This window comes from Lepisosteus platostomus, chromosome 15 (assembly GCF_059453375.1).
Source record: "Lepisosteus platostomus isolate fLepPlt1 chromosome 15, fLepPlt1.hap1, whole genome shotgun sequence".
Lineage (NCBI taxonomy): Eukaryota > Metazoa > Chordata > Actinopteri > Semionotiformes > Lepisosteidae > Lepisosteus > Lepisosteus platostomus.
The window spans coordinates 23330454-23354359 of NC_142625.1; the positions used below are offsets into that span (position 1 = coordinate 23330454).

Genomic DNA, 23906 nt, shown 5'->3' on the forward strand with positions numbered 1-23906 from the left:
ACTCTGACAAATATTTTTCGTCTGTAATTGACTTTGTCATCGTTTATCTTTTCCCGTGCATAACGATACACGGGCACAAAGACGTTCCTTTTTTTAAAACACCTTTAAATCGTAAAGCGGGATTATTTCTCTTTCTGACACTTTCATTTCAGCACCGATTTCCAGACAAACGGTCTGTGTCACCGTATCGGATGAGAAACGGAACGTATGAAAACCTGCAAAGCGAATACACGAGTGGAGGAATAAATGTTACTTGTCAGCACGCACACCTTTATATCTTCTGTTAATGGGATTCCAGTTTCTGTTTTTAGTTGGTGGAAGGGAATATTCTGATTTGCATTACTGTTACTGTCACCTGGCTTGTCACAGTAATGGACCACTGCAGACTCGCACCAGTTGTGAAAAACTGTTTGCGGGTTGCTATACAGTTCTGTATACAGTATTTACTTCTCCGGTTACCATGGTAAAGTGAGGCAGCCTGAAAGATGACCGCCTGTCCGAACAGGATCCCGTCTGTCTGCTTCGTCCCCACACTACCCACATGGATTTTTTTTTCTTGTAATGAGTTGAACAAATTCTATTTGCCAACAGGCCATTTTACCACCTCCCTCCCCCCTTCTCAGACTCATAAACTCCAAACGAATAAGTTATCAATCAGTATTTCATGTCTTTAGCTTCAGGAAGATGTGAAAATACATGTATTTTTCATTCTAAAAATTATTCAGACTGAAAATAATATTCTAATTACAGTACATTACCAGCTATAATCATTTCTTTAAAGGCAAAAAACAGTTGTATGTGTTTTAAAATAGCACCAGTAATAGAAATTAAAATACATATTCTTAAAAATTAATATTCCAATATGCAGCATAGGGGATAATGTGAGACAGCATGTCTTTGAGTAACATTTATTTCTCCCAAAATAATTATAAGCTTAAGGCTTTTCATGAAATCAGTGCTCCGCAAAATGAGGCATTTTTATTTACTGAATTTCACGTTTCTCCAATGTATTTTTTCATTGCAGAATCTAGAACCCACGATTATCTGACAAGATTTTCTACGCAGTTTGCTGCAGTGACTTTTAAAGCTCTAGATATAGTTCTGCTGCACAATTTGTGAATCCATCTGATTCCTTCTAAACATTTGTAGCTGAAAACAGCATTGATTCCAGTGATGGTGATGAAAGGTTAAAAGAAAAAGAAGCACAACTCATTTAAATAATTAAAACACAATTAATTTGTCAAACTTCAATGCCTTCAATGGGTTTACAATACCTTTCAAGCCCTGGAAGGTTACATCACCACAACAAGCTCACACTGAATGAGCACTGCAACACTGACATAATACAAGTTTAATTATGAGAAACCAATAGAGAAGGCCTTCTGAAACAATCTTTCAGTATTTATGTACGGTATTACCTGTTAGCAAATGCTCTTCCCCTTAAATACATTTTATTTACAGTGATCTAGTTAAGGCAACAAAATAGACGTGGATCGTCTTCTTAAAAGAAGATAGACATTTGAAAACAGAATCTTACCCTTTGCCACTATCTGCCGAATGTGCCTCAGTTCATGCCTATTCCAGAACTAACGAGCTAATGAGAGACTTATTCAAGTGACCTCTGCAGCAAGGGCATTAAATGAAATTACAGCAATTTGCAAAACAATGAAACATATGAAATTCCAGCATGTATCCAAGTGAATGTCACACACAAACAATGATGAACAGCTTTGCTTGCTCGCAGCCTGGTAGATATATTCTTTTGCTAGTGTACCGAAGGTTAAAGAATGCCAGCAAATGCCTGGATTCCTTGGACATGAGTAAGCAGACTGCTCTTTTGAAGGCGTACCAGAGTGCAGCAGTGGAGCAGTCATGGAAACAGGAGAGAAGCAGTGAAAAAAGGAGCACAGGTTCAGTCCTGCCTGCTGCTCTGGTAATTGAGCTCCAAAGTGCAATACACTGTGCAAATTACTGCAAGATGGGGGTTGTATTAAGGAGGCAATTTGGTTCAATTGCAAGATCTGAGAAAAAAAAGCCAGCCAGGGTTTAGTGTTGCAGAAACAGGAATGGATGTTGTTTAACTGACCACATGTGCATTGATTCTGCCTCCAGTTATTACTGACATTTTTACTTCAAAAATCCAACCTAATCCTTTGTGACAGTAGACATCCGTTACGGTGCCTTATTGGTGTAATTATTGTAGTCTACAAACATTTTGAGCTCTCTTTTCCCCACCTGGGTGTGCACACGGCTCTCTGCATAACTTCTGTGAAGATATGTCTTTTGTGTCACCAGAGTCTGAAGACAATAAGTGACATTTATATTTGACAAGGGGGTGATGTCTCCTTTGTTCCTGCTATAGGCTGGTATGCATGTGTAATGAGGCATTGAATACTGTCAGAAAAATGCACAAATAGCAATTGGATGGCAAGGGGATGTTGCAGCGTGGCAGGTTTCCTTCAAATTCTGCACAGCTTGCCTTTCTCTTTAAAATTTAAGAGCACAGAACAATTTTCTGAGGGGGTTCTTGTGCACAATGCCACACAGCCAACCTTGAAAGTTATCAACTTTAAATAGCTTAAACACGTATTGGGGGATGGGGGGGGGGGGGGGGTTAATTTGAATAAAAGCTTTTCCCATGCTATCTTCAGATAATGAAATAATTGAGGGTAAATGACATTCCATTAATCAACGTTTCTTTAATATCTGCTCCTGTCAATGCAGGCTGTGGAGATTATCGCGCTATCATCAAGTGTCTGGGCTCCTGATTGTCACTTAAGGGCCTTGATTAGGATTCAAGGAATGAGAAAACAGTTTGTAAATTCCGCAGGACTGCCCGGAGGATGGCACTCATGCGGGCTCCAATATGTAATTACACATGAGCAGCATGAGCCCTCAGCAAAGCTGCTTGCTACCAAGAACTCCTACAAAATAAAAAAATAAAACAGAAAAACATGAAACTCGAAAGAGCAGAGACATCAGGCAGAATGACAGACTATTTTGTGACCAAGCTGTGTGCAGCATATCTACATTGACTTCTTGTATATAGTATAACCATTATACACCCTGGTCTGCACGTCTGCCAAGAATCAGTAGTTTTCGACCTGTGGGCCTTACTTTCCTCCTTTTAAATGAATGGACAGAGCTTCTGTATATTTGTGTTGATTATCAAGGATTTAAGACAAAAGTTGGCACTGGTGTAGATTTCCAAGGGCTTTTTAAAGTCACTTAGCAACAGTTCTCAAGGCAAATTCATGTCATATAAGGTATAGATGAAGAAGCACAAAAGAGGGTGGTTAGACTCCAATAAATCTATCATGCATGCATCAGGTTTGCGTGACTATGCTGTCAAATACAACCTGGGTGAGTGTTTGAAAGAGTGAATGGACTTGGGAGGCTGAGAACAGTCCTTTTTTGCCTGGTCTTTCAGTAACTTCAGTGCAGGCACCGGTCCCCATTGGGAATTTCGAGAGTTTTTGTGATTGAATGCATGCTGTTACAATTTACATAAATAAGCCTGGTTATAAATAACCCAGCACTCTTTGAATAATTTTTTTTTCCGTCAGTAAGTACTGAAACTGATTAGCTGTGGACCACAAATAAATCTATCACACATGAAAAGATACTGGGCAACAAACATTTGGAAACTAGCTCTGGTAAAATTAAAAAGCTGGAAATGCACTGAAATCTGACTCTGAAGTCAGCATGCAGTCAAAGCCCCCCAGGTTCTGAAATAGTGATGCAACAGTGATATGATGTATTACTTTAGGCTACCGGTCCTGCCAAAACCTAGGTCATAGTTAATTCAAAACAAGTGCTTGGAAGTGTAGTGTTAAATACCTACTAGCACTGAGCATAAAGAAAAGCCCTTTAGGTGCATAAAACCTATATTGTCACAGTGAGTCAATGTACTATATAGTTGGTCGTATAGGGATTGATTTCAGGGATATAATGGCCGAAAAAGCTTGTATTTCAGATGTTCAAACTTAGTGTGTATCTCTGAAGATCTCTGAATTTTTCACTGCTTTTGATATTCAATGGCACAGATATAATAGTGGATTATTTCCAGTATTTTTCTGCAACCCCCTTGTTAAGTAAACCGAAAAGGCCACTCCCCTTACTTTTGCAAAGCTTTGAGTTTCATCACAGTCTGTGAATTAAAACGAAATCTCTATTGGCCTCCAATCACCTGAAACAATGAGAGCCAGTAAACACAAAAACCCACAAAAGACAAACTCCTTCCAGAAGTTCCAGAACAAGTTTCATCTTCCTCCCACTGTCCTTCATCTTCATAAAAATGTTCTTTGATCAGGGCAGTGTTAGTAAACTTTTATGAGGCATCCTGGGCCTATTAGTATGTTTGTTTTTTCATATGCACTGTTTGGAATATTTTCTCTGAACATACTGGCACTGCCAATTTCATGTGGTATTTGTCCTTTTAGTCTAGTTTGGTTGGGAGATCAAACTGGTCTTTCAAACCCCAAAAATTATATGTATATATACTGTCATTTTACCATGCCACATCATGAACAAAGAAGTAGGTTCTCTGATATTCAGTTCTTTAGAACTCAAAGGCTTTATGGTGAGTGTTCTTTACTATAAACTGAATGAAAATGTCTGCTGTGCACATGTTCTGTGCATCATCAGTCTTTTGTGAAAGAGGAATGCTGCATAGATCCTTGTTACCATTGATTTCTCTCCAGCCTGTCTAACAGAACTTAACTACTGACTCACATCAAAGCTAGTCAATTCATGAAAACCTAGCAGTGTGAAATTATGTTCAATCACTTAATTATTAAACACAAATAATCAATTGTGCCCTTTTTATTGCCTATATGTACTTGGGTGAACAGGATTTGAACAAAATGTTTTTTTTTTATTTTCTTTGAGGAAAAGTTCCTCAAACTGTTAGCAAAGAGCTCTTCAGTAACACAATGGTTCGATTTTGATGTCTTTCTAAGACCAAACTTTCTAGTCATTCTGAGGACATTAAACTCCCAAGTAGTGTGTACAGATATAGATATGAATGGGTTTGCATGAAGTTTTAATAAAAGCCTTGCAAACTACTTTAAAAGGGAAAGTAAAGCTGTTTATCTACTGCCACCGGTTCATGAAATCACTCATAGTAATCAAAATTCATAGCTTTCTTCTAATAATATCATTTTATAATACCAGAATAAGGTCACGTCAGTCATCTTGGTGCTTTTGAAGTATGTCAGTTGACTCTGGCTGTAGTACACCTGTGATTTTGACTAGAGCAGACACATGTGTCAGTTTTGACGTCTTAGACATGAAAAAATCTTCTCTAATGCTTAAAGAAGCCATGCTTGGAATACTGCTATTACTCTAATCATATAGTATGTGCCGTATTTTAAAATAAAAAAATCTCACATGGTGATTGTTAGAATTAATAGTGAAAGAAGGTTGTTTTTGCTTTTAAAAAAACCAAAATGCTGCATCTTGAAGTACAGTAGGCTGTTTCAAGTAAAGAATTCCTCTATAGAAGTCACAGTTTGAATTTGGTGTTCCAGTGACTGAAAACATTGATTTACATTTTCATCCTTCAGTTTAAAAGCAATAGTGCTATTTATATTAATTAGAAATGTCAGAGGCTTGATCATTTTTCGGTTTGTTTTTTTCTTCAGTGCACTTACTCAGTATGCATTAAACAGACTGTTAATTCCTGTCCTAGTCTAATAATTGTGGTGCTCTTCAGTCTGGCTAGTCTGAAATTCATTCTATTCAAGAGATTGCCATTATGTGATGAGACCAGGAACCACATGTCCCTCATTTTAATGCTTTAAAAACAGGAAAACAATCCACATTAACTAAAGTAATCACAACATGGTCCTGAGAAGCATGAGTTGTTTTAACACGCACTTAAACATGTTCTTTATTTTTTAAAAGCACTCACTTGTCACATCCTCCTTCAAATCGTGAGGGATTTTTTGTCTTCCTTTAAAGCTTCAGTAGGCAGGGTTTAAAGCTTCAGTACTTAGACGTAACTCAGCGTGGTATTTAGTTCTGCTAATGCTTGCATTGCAACTGCTAGATCCTTCCTTCCTCTGATCTCCTCATTAGTAAATTGTGGATGTTTTTCTTAAATGTTCTATAAGTGGTACAAGCTTCTCCTATATTCCTTCATTGGTTTTGCAGCTGAAGTCATAGACCAATTCCCAGCAATTGCTAGTCTTTTTAATCTAAGTTTTGTACGTGTTTAACATAGTTTAACTTAAACATTCCAGTTTTATTTGTTATTACATATCCAATTTATTGTCTTTGATGTTTTTAATGATTAACGTCCTTACTTGATTGCTTCAAAATAATGTGAAGTACAAAGCTTTGTTGGTTTACTAGAAGCAAATGACTCTGTTGGAATGATTTAGTCTATTAAAGTGCTCTCTGGACTTTTGGACTATGCATGTCACCAAAGAACCTACATCTTATAAAGTGATGTATGTAAGGCAATGCTTTATCATGTAAATTAATCCCTTCAGGGAAAACTCTTAATATAGTTCAACTCAGTAGTTGGGCTGTGAATTTTCATAAGGCAGCATGTTTTTTCTTTTTTTAAATATGACTAAATCTAAAGCTTCGGAATGAATCTACTTTAGCCTTTCTCATTCAAATTCAGTGCACTAAAATAATTCAGGCCTAAAAGCATCCCATAAAAGAGTTTGTTACAGGACATTTTTCACTAATTCAGCAAGAGACATAAATAAGGACAACTTGTAATTATGGCAAACTGCATTCACTGAGTGATTGCTACAACCACTCAGAAGACCATTCCAAAAACTACATTTTCAGTGGGATCAGTGGGGTTGAAGGACTCAGTACTATTTCACTTTCCACAAGGTGAAATAAATATTCCTGTGAAAGCTGACGCCACAGTCATGCTTTTTATTTCCAAATATTTTTATCTAGTGAACCCCAATCTTTCATTACATTTTTCACAGTGCTGAAATATTTCCCTAATATTCTTCTTTAAAGCTACGTTTCACTTTAATAGATGGTTGCTGTATCTTGTCATAACAGTCAGTTCCTGTGATATAGTACTTATACTGTTATTCAATAATAGCATGAAGGAAGAGCCCTCAGGTAGCAGGATTTCTCTTTTAAGAAAGTATTGCTTTATTATTACAACGAAGAGGGGGTTCTTTTTTCCTGATTTCTTTTTTTTTTCTTTTTTAGGAAACTGCTTTGTTCTCTCTCCATCTGTCTCTGGTTCCTTGCTATGCTCTGTTTGTTGCCCCTTGTTAGAAATATCTTTTCTAGCTCAGCCATTACTGTGCTGTGCTGTCCGTATTGTCTGTGGCCTGTCTGTCCATCTCAGGTACAGCTGGTGATCGTGACACCAATGATCCCAATCAGTTCCCATCTGCATTGAAAGTTGTGTATTATTGTTATGATATAATGTAACATAATAATATTATTATGTTGTAATCTTACGTTGTTATGTTACAGTGTATGTAAAGAATGTGTATATGCGTTGCATATGTATAATGTAGTGTTCAGTATAAAATGTTACACTGTACACAATTCACCTAAATGAAATCAATTAATGCATTATTTGAAGGTCTGCTTGAAAAAAGTTTTTGAAAATTATGTTTTGAAATAACAGGATAAAATAAATGCATTGACAGTAGTAATGATAGGTAAAAAGTAAGCAAAAGGTACTTCAGATCATAGCAAACATTGATCTTACAGTTTCATCACCTCACACAGAGATACTTTCCTCTCCCCCAAGTTCTTTGAGGGTTTTAGATATAATTACAATGTATAATTAAAACTCATCTGATTTAAAAGTTATGGCCCAGTATTCATACACAAAAACACACTGTTGTGGGGATTTGTAGGGAAACTGCAGTGCACAGATTTTCCTTTGATCAGCCGTGATGAAAACAGCATGTTGACTATTTATAAGTCGCTTTGTGTTGACTATGTTTCTCACATCCTTATAAAGTATATCTTTATTGGCATAAAGATAAAAGGATAAAAGGAGTAGAACACAGAGCAAAATAGATTCTATCACATTTTCACTGATCTGCATAGGCCAGAGCAGAAATTGCAGCTGGACTTAACTTTGTCTTGAAAGTGCTCTGCATTTAACATCGCTGAATGCACTGTAACCAGTTTCCTGAAGCTGACCATAAGAGTGTAGCCTTTTCATATATATTCTGTCTTGTTTCTGGAATTCTTAGTGCACCCCTGTTAATTTTTTAGTGTGTTAAGACTGACAGTTGTCTCACTCATTTACCAATTTGGGATACAGACTTCAAGGACACAGGGAAGGAATTGATTTCAGTCTTGAGCAAGATTTGAGCCAGGGTGGTCATGTCTCTTGTGTTTCCAAAACAACCCTTGACTAATGTTCCCTACTCCCTAAACGTCAACCACTACCACCCCCTCACTCTGCCTTTCTGTGTTTGGAAAGCATTTTCTTTAAAGTAGACATCATCAGTTAAGATGTTCCAGTCAAACAGGAAAGATCGATGATTGTGACTCAGGAAAATGGTCACATCTCATGATCCAGGCTAATCCATAAAGTGTGCAATAGCGGTACCCTTCAAAGTAAGGAGTATGATAGTTTCCAAAGTTCCCAAAGTTCAGGCACATGACCTATAGTTTGTCAGAAGGCTTGAGTAATGCAGTGTTTGTAAGGCAAAGGGCAATGTGAGTTGTGTACCCAGATCTCAGAGGTAAGGTCCTGGCACCTGTGTGTCTCTGTGCTGTGATTTCTTGCAAACTGATACCTTTCTTAAAGAAATGCCAGGAATATCTTTCAGTGAGAAATTATCCCAATAGAGGCACTTTAATATTTCTTTTAGAAAAAAAACAAGTTGTTACAAGCTGTTGTAAAAAGTGAACCATGAAACTGAATGGCTGAATTCCCAGGGTATCAAATTTACAAAATAAATACCCAAAAAGATATAGGAATGTAACAGTCTTTTGACAGCCTGAACAAGTGATCCAGCCACAGTCCTTTTATAGATCTACACCAGCTGTGTTTTCAGCTGTCATCACTGATAACCAAATGCAAATCTTTTTGCTCTGGAACATTCGAATCCCTAGAACATTGATGACATGTTATGAATAAGGATTGACTTAATCTTCAATGCAAAACACTTCTCCATTGTTCCTGCTATTTATTTTTACACCATGCCTGTAGTTGAGATAGTAATTGCAGGTTGTGTGATGTCATATGACAGGGCTGCGCAGAGGGGGAGCTTGTGGCTGTTCATCTTGTCATTTTTGATTGTTCAGGCATGCGTTCATATTAGCACTGACCACGAAGAGGCAGACACTATGCACATACAGTATGACATGGTATGTTTCAAGATTGTTTTTTATCTTACAAATATGGTAGCATAAGCTGCCATAAAAGTCCTGCCAATATGGTCTCTGTGGTTTCAACAGCTAATTGACCTTATGCAGAAGGTGATCCTCCAGGGGTTAGCTTTGTGGGTCTGGCAACAGAAGTCAGAAGGCTGGAATCCCTGTGCATGAGCCTGAGAAACTGAAGTGTGCTTGTCCTAATAAACCGTTCTTGGATGAAATGCCTTAATCTGTGCCTCAGCCATCCCTGTAGTTATATGACAAGAGGTACTTCTCAACCCACTGCACAACTCTGATGCACTACATCAGATCTACTGGAGCTACATTATTCAACTACTTCAGTGGGTAAAGAGGTCTTCAGCCCTACAAAGCCTATTTTCAGATAACAGCTATCCTGCAGATAAGTCAAACTACTGTATGTAACTGTTTGTGAATTTTGTCTTGAGTAGTACATGTCCAGCTTGTGAGTGACCTTCAGTTCTCATCCTCAATCTGCTGATCCCAAATCATGATGATACATTGTATACTTTCTGAGAATAAAAATCACGATTATAATAAAGACTGTTGAACTGATGGATTCATTTAGAAGTATTTCTAAGTGCATAGTGCGTCACACTGATGGGTTTTTCATGAGATTTCAAGGCAACTATAAACATATAAAATGAAATATATAATAGGAAAAATACTGAATCTTAAAATGCCATAGGATACATTTGTAAGATTGGTTTGAAAGGGTTGTTTTGACAGCTGTTAAAAGATTCTGGAAGGGAGTTTCAACCTGTACTTGTTATAATATAACATTTGATGGTAGATGTTGCATTGGATGTGGTTCTTTAGAAACCGGAGGAGGTTGTGAAGAAAACTATGCTGAGGCTACAAAAGCACTTGACTTTAGAAGATTACACAGTATGTCACTGGAAATTGTGCTCACAAGAAATTCAAAACGAAGTTACATTCTGTGAGACCTGACTTGCTGAATAATTGTTCAAGCCACATGTTCAGTACCTTTGCCAAGTCATATCACTAGCAATTTAACCAGCACTGTAATCCTGAGTTTAATCCATTCCTGGTACAGTATATGATCTTAAGAACTTCCATGTACAAAAAGAAGAGGAAGATAGAAATACGATTTTCACCTAATAACCTGAACCAGAAGATTGTCAAACCTAAAGCATGGTCATCCAACTGCTGTGACAAGGAGGATTATAATCGCGTCCACTACCATGTCAGAACCAATCTTATTAATTCCAATGGTTTGTAGCACTTACAGGTTTCTCCAGCACGATGGTCAAATACCTTCAGCTGAGAATATTTGTGCATGTGGGCTGGTCTCAGACTGGTGTAAGAGATTCATAACAGAAAGAGATTTTTTATTTCTTTTAATTATTTTATTATTTTGAAAGTGAGAAAAAATAATTGAACCAATTGTGCTGTAATTATTTTAGCACAAGACTGTTTCACCATCTTACACTCAGCTGGTACACTCGAATGTTGAGACAATAGTTTTAGAGCTTATTTTTTATTATTCGGTGAATGATATTGCCCACAGGTGGCAGTAAGCCATAAATTATGCCATTTGCTATGACAAGGAGCACATTGATTTTCAAAAACGGTGATATAGATTTACCTCTCTGGGCTTTGATTCTCCCTGTCACGTGAGGATCTCTTAGTACGAGCAACTAAGGAACACTTTGATAGTGAAGGAAGCAGACGCAGTCCTTCACAACTGGCACCTCTGGGGATAGTAAGTGCTAATTACTCCAAAGAATAAATGACAAGTATGTGAATGGCTCAGTTATTACTTGTGCCGTAGGCTGTCATTGCAAGACACTCTTGAAGGCAGTGATAAAACTAATCAGAAGACAGAAAGCATATAGCAGTCAGACTGCATTCATCAGCCAGGAATGATTTATACTCCCAGTAGGCCCTAACAGGAAGTTACTATTACATTTGAACTAAATGTTAAAGATGAATTATTAATTATCCACCCCTGCACTGATGAATGTGTCATTAGATGTACCTATATACAGGAATGCTTGAACCTGGATTCAGTCCCTCAAGCTTGTCTTCGGTCCCCAAGTGCCTTGAAAGAAGTAGAAACCCATTTATGTTTTCTGTTTTTAACACTTGTCTGTTTTAAATCCGTATTTAACTTCTAGGTTCAGTTATTAGGCTGATTCTTTGGAATCTTTCAACAAAGAGTGAGGTGCGATCATCAGATCAGTGAGGTACAAGCAACCTGACAGGCATAATATATCAGAGGGTAAGCTCCCACTCGCAACCCGTCTGATTTTCTTACAGGACTGTAATAAGGAAGCTAAGTATTGGTTCAGTAGGTTTGGAATTGCTGAGACACTTAACATATGCATGAAAGATACTTCAAGTTTCTATCACGTCCATAGTGGTGCAGAATGATTATTTAATGTCCTGACCACATTCATTCAACATTCATGCATGTCGCGAATAAGAAAGTCACAACTACAGGATGTTGACTTGCGCGTTGAATTTCTGACGGGGGGGGGGTCCAAACCGGCTCAGCTAGCAAAAGCGATTGACCCATGTTGACTGATGCCAGAGACTACAGGTGTTCAGCCCATGAAAAGGATGATATCTTGCCCCAGCAGAGCTGCCAGCACTTCCTCTGCGTTTTCCCACCCACCAAGAAGCACACAGCTCCTACAAATATAGTGTGGTGTCCGTCACCAGCAAGGAAGGAGAGCAAATACTCTTATAGCATGTTCTGTGTTTCGAGACATTTCACACTTCTTTGTAATTCTGAAATTTGTGTCTGAGAATGTGACTCTTCTAGGCCTTGCTTGCTTTCAATCTCTGATTGACTGACTGTGAGTTTTTTTTTGCCTACTTCTATCCCATGGTGGATAAATAATCTGGCAGTGAATTTGTGAAACCATAAGGATCATGACACAGCAGGGCTCTCACAGGGAGCCTCAGTTGGGCATGCAGTCCCATTTCCAGCTGACGTTTCTTCAGTCATAGTCAAGAGAATGCCCATGGATTTTATTAGCCAGCACGTGTGGTTGTGAGTATAGCCATCTGTGGATAGTAGAGTCATTAGACTTTACGAGTTGTGTGAGAGCTGAGGTGGCACTTACAGTATAAGCTGGGAATGGTTAAACAGTAGTTAGAGTCTAGAGTGTGCAATGTCCCTAGAAGTGGGCTCTGCAGTGGTCACCGAGACCGGCTGGCATGTGATTTTGTTAGAGATCTGTCTGCACTGCTGCCAGTGTGTCGATGTGCTCCTCATGCTTAGCAAAACAACTGCTGCCTTTCGGGTAATAGAGTCATCCTGAAGCTGGAAAAGTGTTAAAAAAATCTGTGTGCTCTTGAAGGCAGAATGAATCATTGTTTGCCCACGAAGCAGCATGTGAAGAACAAACTTACAGGAGCTCTCAAGAGCTGTTGAATAGGTGAAGTAGGTGAAGTTTTGTGCACAGTTCTTTTCAGGATCTTTTCCTCCCGTTTTGCATTGGCTCTATGCAGCTCTCGTTTTTGACAGTTATGTTGTGAGGTGCCTCGTATGAATTATTCTGTAACCCGAAATGGCTCAAAACCCTTTTGCTTAAGCAAAACCGACACTGATGCTCCACTGAATATCTAAAAAATCTTCCCTGCTCTGTACCAGCTCTTTAATTGTGCTCCTGGATAATGCGTGGTCACAACACAGCAGCATCATTCAATTCAAATCACAGAACAAAGGCTTCATCTGTTACTCAGTCATTACTCTGCTGCTGCCCGTGCGACTCAAACTTCTTTGTTGCTATAGCAACATTGTTTGACATGCCTGACGAACACTGCTGGTAGAAATTTTCATGAAGACCTCATTTTCCGAGAATTATACTGTTGCTATAGTTAATGTCAATCCATGAAAACTTTAAAGCTGGTTAACGTGACAGAGTTAAGTCATTCTTGCTGACTGCAGGATAGGGAGTTACGGGTGGCTTTAATTGCGTTGTGGGAAAGCATTCAATCAAGGCACAGGCATTAAAAGAATTTGGAAGATAAGTATAATTAGAGGCATGATGACATGGTAGTTTGAATTGCTGCCTCATGGATCCAGGATCTCAATTCCAGCCAAAGGCACCTGTCTGTGTGGAATATGTGTGTTCTGCCTTAGTTTGCATGAGCTTTTGTTAGCAGCTCCAGGTTCATCACACTTCCCAAAGACATACAGCTTATATTTAAACTGTCCCCTATGCACTCATCCCTGGCTCACATGAGGAAGGTATATATGCTCCCTACTTCGTTACTTGCCTGTGGTGCCTCTCTCCCCTCTGACCATTACTGATTGTGTAATTACACAGACAACACATTCTTCTTGAGAAGAGGGGCACTTCTTTACTCTCCGGGATGTGAGAATATGGACCAAGCTGCCCAGCCACATTGTTCACTGGCTTCCTTCAGGAAATGAATAATGGTCAAGTAGCAACTTAAGAAAATAGCTGAAAATGATCTTTATAGTATATTGAGGTATCTGCAGTTCTGAGCTATATTACGCCTACTTTGTACAGTTTATGAAGGAAGAGAAATGCGTCTACATTTTCATGTCTGTTGAGTTTATGGGGAAGGCTAATACAGTGGACGCCTTCTTTTCCAGGTATCTGCACTCCCTGTACCTCGGAGTCCTGAGCCGCTGGCGTGGCCAGCACGAGCAGCAGCACTTCTACTGGCGGATGATGTTCGAGAGCGCGGACATCAACATGCTGCGCCTGCTGGAGACATTCCTGAAGAGCGCCCCCCAGCTGGTCCTCCAGCTCAGCATCATGATTCAGGGCAACGAGATCCAGCCCTTGCAGGGTAAGAGCAGGGAGAGTTTCTTCATCCGTGCATTTAACACCCTTCTCGGGAGAGGGGCATCTCAGATAGTGAAAAGTGCAGGCAGAGCTCTCTGGCAGAGATATGATTGATTCGAACCAGTGTCACTATACACCATTCACAGACAACTACGAGGGTGGGATGAACATTAGTCTGCCCGGTCCTCCTGGCTGTTAGCCGACTTGTTGACAAATTGCAGACTTGCAGCTTCATCAAGATGAGCACTCACTTTGCTGTAAGGCACTGTGGAGCCTCCAGCATGTCAAAATGTGAAGCCTCTGACAGGTGGGTGTGTCTGCAGAGTCATGGGGATGGGCGATTAATAATGAAAAGACCCGACAGTTCCAAAAGGCTCAGCTCAAGCCATCCTTGAAGCAAGAAACGAGAAGCCGTGAAGTTAAAAATGTATACACGAAAGAACTTATATTATTGAAAGAAAGCAGTGGGAAAAAAATCGAATCTAATAGATACTCCAGAATATGTGAAGATAATAGTATTTAACATATGGTTCTGCATTGCTGTGCACTAGGGTAACTGTCGGCAACACCTTGTGCACCAGGCATAAGGTTGGTTAGCTTTTCTATCCATTTGATTATGGTTGACTGTAATTAGCTCTGCATTTGAGTTTATGTTATGTTTGATAAATGTTTCAAAATCCATTCTCCGCCCATTCAGAATCACAAACTTTTTTTCAGTTGGACTCTCTGCTATGTGGGCCAGCTGGCCTCCTTGTCATGTGTAAACTTATGTTCTTACATTCTTGTTCTTAAATCACCATAAGGTGGATTGTGCAAGTTTTCACTGGTCTGTGTTGTCTATTGACTGTTCTCAAGCTCGCTGGTGTAGCGGAGCTAGTTCGGCGTGGTGATGTCATGGCCCTCCCTGTGCATAGCAGGGACCTCAGCCACCTGGGCTTGGGGAGGTCTCCTTTAGCTCACTCGGCTGGTTCCCTGTTGCATTACGCTGGACACCTGGGTTTGCGCCCAGGTGTTGCGGGACGAATCGGCACGGGCCCGCGCAGAACCGCGTCGGTCACACTGGCACTGTGAGTTAGCAATTGTCCATCCTGGCCACCTCAAGCAGAGGACTAGTTGTGTGCTGCTTTCATGCTTCTGTGGGGAATCCCAGTTTTAGCCATGTAATTGCATAGCCCAGTTTCAAACCAGCAAACTCTGAACTACAAGGCCCATAATATCCCTTGGGATCCACACAATAAAATTGACTGGTTCAACTGCTTGAGAGCCCTCACTAAATCTGGGCTTTTCAAAGTAACAACTACTGTTGGTTTGCTTGTTTTGAGACCTGCTTATACCAATGTCAATCTAATGCCGAAACCTTTTCCAGTGCTCAGTAAAGGTACCTTACATTTCTTCTAAAACAGCTGCTTAATACACAATCCTTCATCCTACTTTCTATATAGAGTGGAGGGAGTTTTCTTAGTACGTTGGCAATAACTACAATGCAGTTGGTTTGTTTTTTAATCATTCAGATTATCCTTCCACTCATTCTTTTTAGTGACTGATTTATTCCTAGAGGGTCACTGCTGGTACAAAGTGCGAGGCCAGACATGATAAATTTTAACAATCTAAATATAGTCCCTAAAATATTCAGCACTATGTTTGTATTTTGCATTTGTGCACTGAAGCATCTTTTGAACACCTTCAAAGAATAACTGCCCAAGATTTAAATTGCTGAAATTAGGTTGTTCAGTACTGGTATTTTTAATTTCTAAGGATAATATTAGTGCAGGGACTATCCTAAGGTCTTAATGGACCATTATTTGACAACAGAAGCATTATTTGCTAGATGGATTGAGCCAAGTAAATAGCAATTTTCCTGCTAACAGTAAATTAACGGCTCTATAATTACAATGCAAAGTAACTTTAATTATTATAGAGCTGCAATAGATATATCTACAAAGAAATAATGGGGAAGGCAAGTAATAGGTCTCTATTATTGGAAAATACTAGGATGGTAAGACAGCATAATTTTGCATTTTTAACTGTGTTGTCCTTTCATCTGAAACCTCTCTCTTATACATTTCATCCTGTCCATGCAATGTGTGACTCTGCATTTAAGTTTCTGGCTACAGTTTTCAGATTTAAAAAAAGAGTCATCAATTAATTCATGTTATTCACTGCCAAAGGTGTTTCCAGTTGTTAACCAATGTTGCTCACTTCTATAGTAGGAATAGAAATGGAACAAGGGCAGTAACCACTTTTCTTCCAAAATAAAAATAAGTCATAAATCAGACACTTGAAGCTAAAATAATGTTGTTAAACCAAACATTTGCTGTGTTGAATAAATGCAACAAGACTTGGTGCAGATTTGCTTTGCAAACCAAAAGAAAGGAAATTTGGCTAAAAATGTCCCTCCTTTGCTTTATGTGTAAGCAGAATAATAAATCAGGTATTGACATGGCTGTGTTCCTTTTTCCTCCATGCGTACTCTGATTGCACAAAAATATTTATCATTGTTCATCACTGAGAGAAAAGCAATGCTAGGGCAATGTAAGAAAAGACCAACTCTGCAATACAGCATCATCCTATAGGAAAAGATGAATTTCATTCAGAATCGTGTTTTAACTTAAATCTAAAAATGAAAGATATTGATTAGCATTAATAAGCACACTGAATTTGTGCATTTAGACACCGTTTAAAAACATGTTAAATGTTCCTCAATAGTGGAAGAGGAAAGACAGGGTTGGTTTGGTGGATACAAAGCTTGAGTAAGGCCATTTTAAAAACCAAAATGTTTAAACTGCTCCCTGTCCAGGAGCCATCTGACCACCTACAGCCCAGTTAATACTCTCATCTATAAACAGTGTGCTCTAATCCATTTCATGCAAAGGCAATTGTCTCTAAGATCCAGACAATTCAACAATAATCAATGCTGACAGGTAATGTATACCGTACTGTATAAAATGCCCTATTTCCATATTTTGCATACAGCATGAGTAATTGGGAAGGATACATCTATCAACCGAAACAGAGCTGGATTGCAGATATAGAGCTTTCAGACAGGTTCACCCGACAGTGTTTACTTTACTTAATTCCTTCATCTTCAGAGAATGGTATCATTTTAGAGAGGATGGTTTGCAAAACATACCTTTTGAGATTTTCAAAACTGGCTAAACACTGCAGTTTAGTGGTTGCCAATGGCACTTTATACAACAAGTTGCAATACTCCTCAAATGTGTTAACAAAGCTTGTTTTATCCAAGAACACTCCACACTTTTTAACCCTAGTATGGAAGAGAGAGCCTGTTGCAGTGTGTAGAGCTGTTGCACACATGGGCCTGGAGTGGAGGAGTTTGGCTCACAGCTGGTGTTCCAGCAGTAGGATCTACTGACCATCTGTAAGCTGGACATGGGAGTTTTACTAGTAATGGGCATTTTAACACCGAAAAAAAAACAGTCAGAGACAAATGCTTTCTGCTCTGAGATTCCTTGGCAAAAGCCAAGAAGAGGGTGAAGAATAAAAAGAATTGCAAAGACGTAATGGTATATGTATATTTTCCCGGAAGCCAGCTTATCTCCCAGCATAACTTACATACAGTACAAACTCCATGCAAATAACACTGAACCCAGGGCTGCATCACTGTGAGGCAGCAATGCTGACGATTGTGCCCATGTATTTTTATTGCTTGTCTTTTTTTTTGCGCTTTACAATTTAATTATGTGCCTAGATACTTTATAAGTCTAAATTCATTGCATGTCACTTATAATCAGGTCTGCCATCCATCATAGCATATATGTATTATCTTCTGCATTTAAGTCATTGTTGACTTCAACAGAAGTAACATCAGTCTAGGCACATGCAAGCTGACAGTTCAGCTAAGGTGGAACATTGCTTCCTCTCATGTCTTAAGCCTGTGCCATTGAACGAAAAAATCCTTTCAATGTTACTCCTTCTTGAGAGTCATGGAAGCTTTATGTTATGATCTATAATGTAAGCTAAGAACCCATTAACCTTAACAGTATTTTAGGGATCTACATTGAATCGACAAATGCTTTGACAGGGTGTTCTTTTCTGTGTCATTTTATTTTTTGTGTTGTTTAGCAATTACCGCCTTTTTTAGGCTGAATGGTGTATATCCGCTTTTTTCTGCAATCCGCTCACCCCCAGCTGTAATTGTAAACAAAACTGAACCCATCAGGAAGGTCTGACAGAAACCTTTGTATGCCATGAAAGCACATTTCATCTCTATAATGAGTTCATGAAATATTACTCCCCTTCTCTGCTCAGAATCTGAAATGGTCTCCTAAACTAAAAAAAAAAATGCACAGTCAGTCTTCATTAGGGTAGACACTGATGCCTGTAACCCTGATGCCCATTTCTAAGCAGAGATGCATGGTTTGAAAGTTGTGGCTCTGCGTACAAAATGTATTCCACCTTTATTGATGGCAAACCTCGGCTTTAAAAGCAAAGAATATTGAAACTCTCAACAAGAAATCGCCACACTTAGAAGCTCTGGTAATTAACATTTTTAGCAATGTTCTGAAAGCAACAGACTAATTCTTAGGGTATTAATTATGTAACAGGTCCCAGGCAGGGATACCATGTAACAGGTTCCGAATATTAAATAAAGGGAAATAAGGCTCAGAAGGGGGCTTCAAAGTCAATTCCATTTATTTCTGAAAAGAAGTGCCACACTGCCCACTCTCTCTACCCTCTCCAGTGTTCAGACAGCTCCCTCTACCTATCCCTTTGAGCTGTGCAGTTTGTATGTTGTGAAACGCTAGTCTTGGGTTCGACCAACCTTTCCCCTTTCAGAACAGACATGCAATGTCTAAAATGGTCTTTGTGCACATCTCCGTTTGTTTTCTCATATCTAACCTCCATTTCTCCTGAAGGGAAAAGATGTCAGTTCTGTTTCAGTAGCTGTGCAGTTGTCTTGCTAACCCAAACCACATCACCACTAAGCTATGGGATACCAGCTTAAAAGAATGCACTTAAAACCGAAACTTTTGGATTATTCAGCTTCAAACTACCTCTAGTATTAAGCGTCTCAGCATCTGAATACTTTGAGAAGCATTTTTTAGCTTTAACCCCTCTGTGCTGCAGGACCAAGAGACTCACGAGGTGGGATGAGTCAAGGAGCTGCTGTAAGGGTGATCTTGGGATGCAGGAAGGGGTGCAATGAATTCTGGGAGAAACAAATTTAGATCAAGTTTGTGAAAAAGCTAAAAAACTGTTAGATAAAACCCAGAGTCCATTTACAGTACAGCTTTCAGATACCTAAAGACCTGTTTAAGAGACATTGTTCAATGGCTCATCTCATAGAGGAATGTTTCTCTCCCAGTTTTCTTTGATTTAGGCCCCTGCAAATATCTGCGGGTTGTCACATTACACGTATCCGCAGGTTCGATTTGCCCGGTAATTTTCTGCAGACACTGCCATTCCCAGGGCTTGTCTTGATTGACGTACTGACCATTGCCACAAGCACCTTCCTTAAGGGACAAGACTGCAGCCTCGACAGTCTTGTCTAGACTGCAGCCTAGGGTTAGTACTGCTAACTCAGTACTTTCCAGCTTTTAGGCTAAATTTCCCTCAAGACTATCAAACTATAGAGCTCATAGACTTCTCTTTGAAGTCATGGTCTTCTGCAAGGGGTGAAAATTGCTCAGACTGGGTTAAAAATAAAATCAATATTATTATTAAACACTCACCAGTAAACAGGAACCGCCAAGCAACTACATACAAAAAAATGGCACAAAGTAGTGGGCTAAAGTGAGTGTTACTGGAGGTCAGAACATTCACTTCTAGAATAAACTGTACCACCTCAACATGCTAGTTAAATTCTGTGGTAAGTAAGGGCTGAATGTCTGATTTTTTAAATTTGATTTCTGTACTCATATTTTGCAATGCATTAGAAGACTCGTGTACAGCTTACTTCGATCTAAATGGGTCAGTGTTGGACCTTAGGAGTTGCTGAAAGAACAGAGACTCCTTAAGATGTATTTTTCTCTTTATTTTTTATTCTAGTTTCCTATTCACATCTGAAAGTGCTGACAACTAAATTCTTGTCTCATCCATCCAGACTTTTTTCACTCCATTCCAGGAACATTATCCCTTTTGAAATTAAAAAAATACGCTGGATTGTTTTTGTACATCCTCCCAGTGCTTCATTCATGAAAAAGTCAATATGTATGGACGTTACACCTCCACTTTTTTCTAGGCATAAGCAGACTGCATGGCATGCCAAATTTCTCCTTTTACTGTAAGAGATTTTTTAAAAATCACCCTTCTCTTCCCTCTTCAAACTCCCACTTCTATCCACCAGTTAAATTCTGAGTTTGAACATTAAATGCAGGTAAGAAAGTAATTGTGCTGCAGATTAAACCTAGTGGGTGATTGCATTTCCTGTATTTTTTTATGCTAGTGTGATCTGTTCCCTCTGATGTTAGATTCAATTAAGATTGTCATGCGTACTGTCCCCGTGGCTTGAACACACTTCGGTCGAAACTGTAGCCAAAGAGTTTGAAGTATTGACTAATGCTTTCAGCCAGGCAGCTAATTAAGATGTTCCTTAATCTGGCTTTCCTCCAAATGGATGGGAGAAAGGAACTGGATAAAATATTTATGATGACTTTAAATTCAGTAAAACACTCAGCAGTTTGACCAGTCAAATTTAGAAAGAAGAGTTTTTTGCCTCGCTCTTTTTTGCTAGGGATACCAAGCTCAATCAGATTTGGATCAGAAATTACTGCAGAGTAATTTAACAGCTTTGGAAAACAAAAAAGGCTTCTCACAGACAATGTTGGCAAACACTAAATGCTTAGTAACAATGTGTGATTTCACGGCATTAATCTTGAAAGTGTCACTGTTTACCAATGTTAAGTCCCTATTCACTCAACTAGTTAAAAGAATTGGCTTCACTTGAAAGTTATGTCCTAAGCCCTGTCATTAGCTATGATGTCCTCAGCATGTCATGCAACAGTGATCTCTACAGCTTGCCATGCAGTGTTGCCTGTCTGAGGTACATCACTCCTGCAATCAGAGCTATCTCTGATGTGACTTGTAGAGTGGAGCAAGGCAGTGACAACAGTTTACATCTAGCATTTCAGTCTGGTTTAAGTCTGTGGCATTCACAAATAACTTATTTAGCTTTTGTCTATGTGCAGTTAGTGCACTTTGATCAATGTTTGATCCGACTGAAAATATTTTCTATTGAATTTTTAATATTAATAGTCCTGAAACAAATGCATTCAACTCAACAAGAAACATGCAGTATTATAGATCTTAATATATCAATGTTCCTAATTTTTTTTTTTAATTTAATAAATCAAATGTACTACAAATTCCTTGAAGAAGGGTACTAAATAACTGTGTTATTCATTTTAAATTATTACTAACGCTAATAACAGAAGGAGACAGGAGTATTAGCAGTGAAAATAATCATTGTTGTAACAGTATAGGTTGATTGTGTTTCAGTAGTGCTTTTCATCCCAAAAATACTTTAAATGTAGAACCTGGTTCATCCACTACCAGTGTGCTGGCAGCCCCACTGCACAGTATATCAAGTAGGGAGGTGAGAAATGTCTTCTCCAATTAAATTAAGATGAAACTTTTAGGGACGCTAGGTTGCATACTGTAACTTTCATCCAACCATTTATTTAAAGAAGCCAAAGTACCAAATTCTATGACATGGCTGGGTGGCTTGTTCCCACAAACCTTTGTGCAAAGAAAGGCATCCTGTTTTCCGTCTTAAATGCATTCCGTCACCCTTTCCTTTTATGTCCTCTTATTTGTGTTTGAAAACAATCAGCTGAGTTGACTTTGTCAGTGCCTTTGAGGATTTTGAATACTTGTATTAGGACCCCTCATAATCCTCTCTCTCTTCAAGATTAAATTTCTTGAGCTCATTTCAAAAATGAATTTCCTTCAGCCTGTCAGTGTAGGACATCTTAAACCACAGAATGTGTCTGGTTGATCTTCCCTAGACTGCTTGCAGAGCAGGAGAATCTTTTCCATAACACAATGTCCAAAATTGCACACAATATTCTAAATGACAGCTCACTTGCCCCTACTAAAATTTTGCATAGCATCCCTTGATTTACATTCTACACTTTCAAATATGCATCCTAACATTTTTTGTCTATTTAAGTGCTTCCTCAATTTGCCTAGAAGATGTAAAAATGTGTCAGCATCATTTACACCAACAAGTTGTGGAAGTCCAAAACAGAATTTATCCAGGACATGGGGGTTTACGCCCCTATTCTTACAAATAGTACCATTGGGTCTTAGTATACTTAGTGAGCTCCTCGCTTTAACCTTAACAGAGAAATAGTGCCACTAGTTCCAGTATCACTGTGCTGTTGCTATTTTATCAGATCCGCATGTTGGCTTTTTCATGTTGAACATTTTTATGAAGTTCTGCTGACTTACATATCGCATCATGCTGCAGGGGTATTGGGTAGCCGTCAACACAAGGGATCCAGATACAGTATGATCACATCAGGCAGATGGGAAACAATCTTGGGTGACCTCTGCTGGACTGAAATGCTTGTGCACTCAGGTGGACTCAATTGTCTACTCTGCTTCTTCTTTACTACTGGGCCGTTATCTAGAAACCATGGAGGAACCAAACCTAAAACACCACCTGCTCTTCTGTTGCAATGCCTGCACCAGCTGTAAATTTGACCTCAAGACATCTGCTTTCAGCTCTCTCCAGCCCTCTCATCATGAGCCGCAAATGTAAAACTAGTGAGATCTGTCTGTTTGCTGTGCAGAAAGAACAGTCATGAGCTTAAAACTTCAGATGTCCATAAATGGTCTCTTACAGTGTGGGTTATGCTAATTGTGCATTGTCTTTGTGTAGTCAATATTCCTGCACGCTATATACATTATAAAATATTGCATGCAGAATATACTGTATTTTGACATATAAATGCATGCATTATAAATTAAATTTTTTAATGTTTCAGATAATTCAAGGTTTGAGCAGAAATAAACAAAAATGGTTAAAGTTCATCATGCCATCATCTGAAGTTGGGAAAACACAATATACAGTATTTCCATCGCATTTACTTCAGGCATAATGACACTAAAGAGTACCAATAAAAAAACACTGTAGATTTTAAAAGGATAATATTTTTGTGTGAAAGGGACAGATGTTAAGCCTCAAAAGCTCTTGAATATTTAACTATTATGGAGCCTAGCAGTCACTGTAGCTCACCATGGGGTTGTCTCAAGCACAGTGTGAACCTAGCCCTGATAACTGTGTCCAATAAAATATGTTGGTAATGGACAGTTTTCTTGATATTAATGTCCCTCCAAACAAAGAAGAACAACAGAGATCACATTATGTAAAAGAGAAATAGTCTAGTTTTCCTATTAAATGTTTACTATTTTGCAGTATTTTTCTGTAGGAAAAAATAAAATGATGATTAAATGTTTCTCCAAATCCACAGCAGGATGTGTCTGAAATACAAATACTTTTTAGAATTGTAATGAAAAGTCATTTGTAATGAAAAGTTTTTAATTCTGCTAAATACTGCAAGTAAGCTCATCCTGCTGAAGGGAATAATATCAGTATCTGTGCCAAAAAGTCTTTTTAAATCAGGAATATTGCATATGCTGTTAACATTAACCTTTTGTATTAAAAATGTAGTGTGTGCTGCTTACACCTTAAAACACAGACTGATGTTTTGACCCAGGACTAAGGAATCACAGGAATCACATGTATTTGCTGACAATAACTAGTAAACAAAACGATTTTTCGATCCAATGGAT

General features: G+C 38.7%; 1 protein-coding gene across 1 annotated transcript in view; it reads left to right on the forward strand.

Annotated features, from left to right (window-relative positions):
- xkr7b (XK, Kell blood group complex subunit-related family, member 7b) overlaps positions 1 to 23906 on the forward strand; it is an 85051-nt gene that overhangs the window by 51951 nt on the left and 9194 nt on the right. The window contains exon 2 of the mRNA XM_088607677.1: positions 13952 to 14151. Within this exon, the coding sequence (XP_088463803.1) occupies positions 13952 to 14151 (200 nt within the window). The remainder of the gene's footprint in view (positions 1 to 13951; positions 14152 to 23906) is intronic.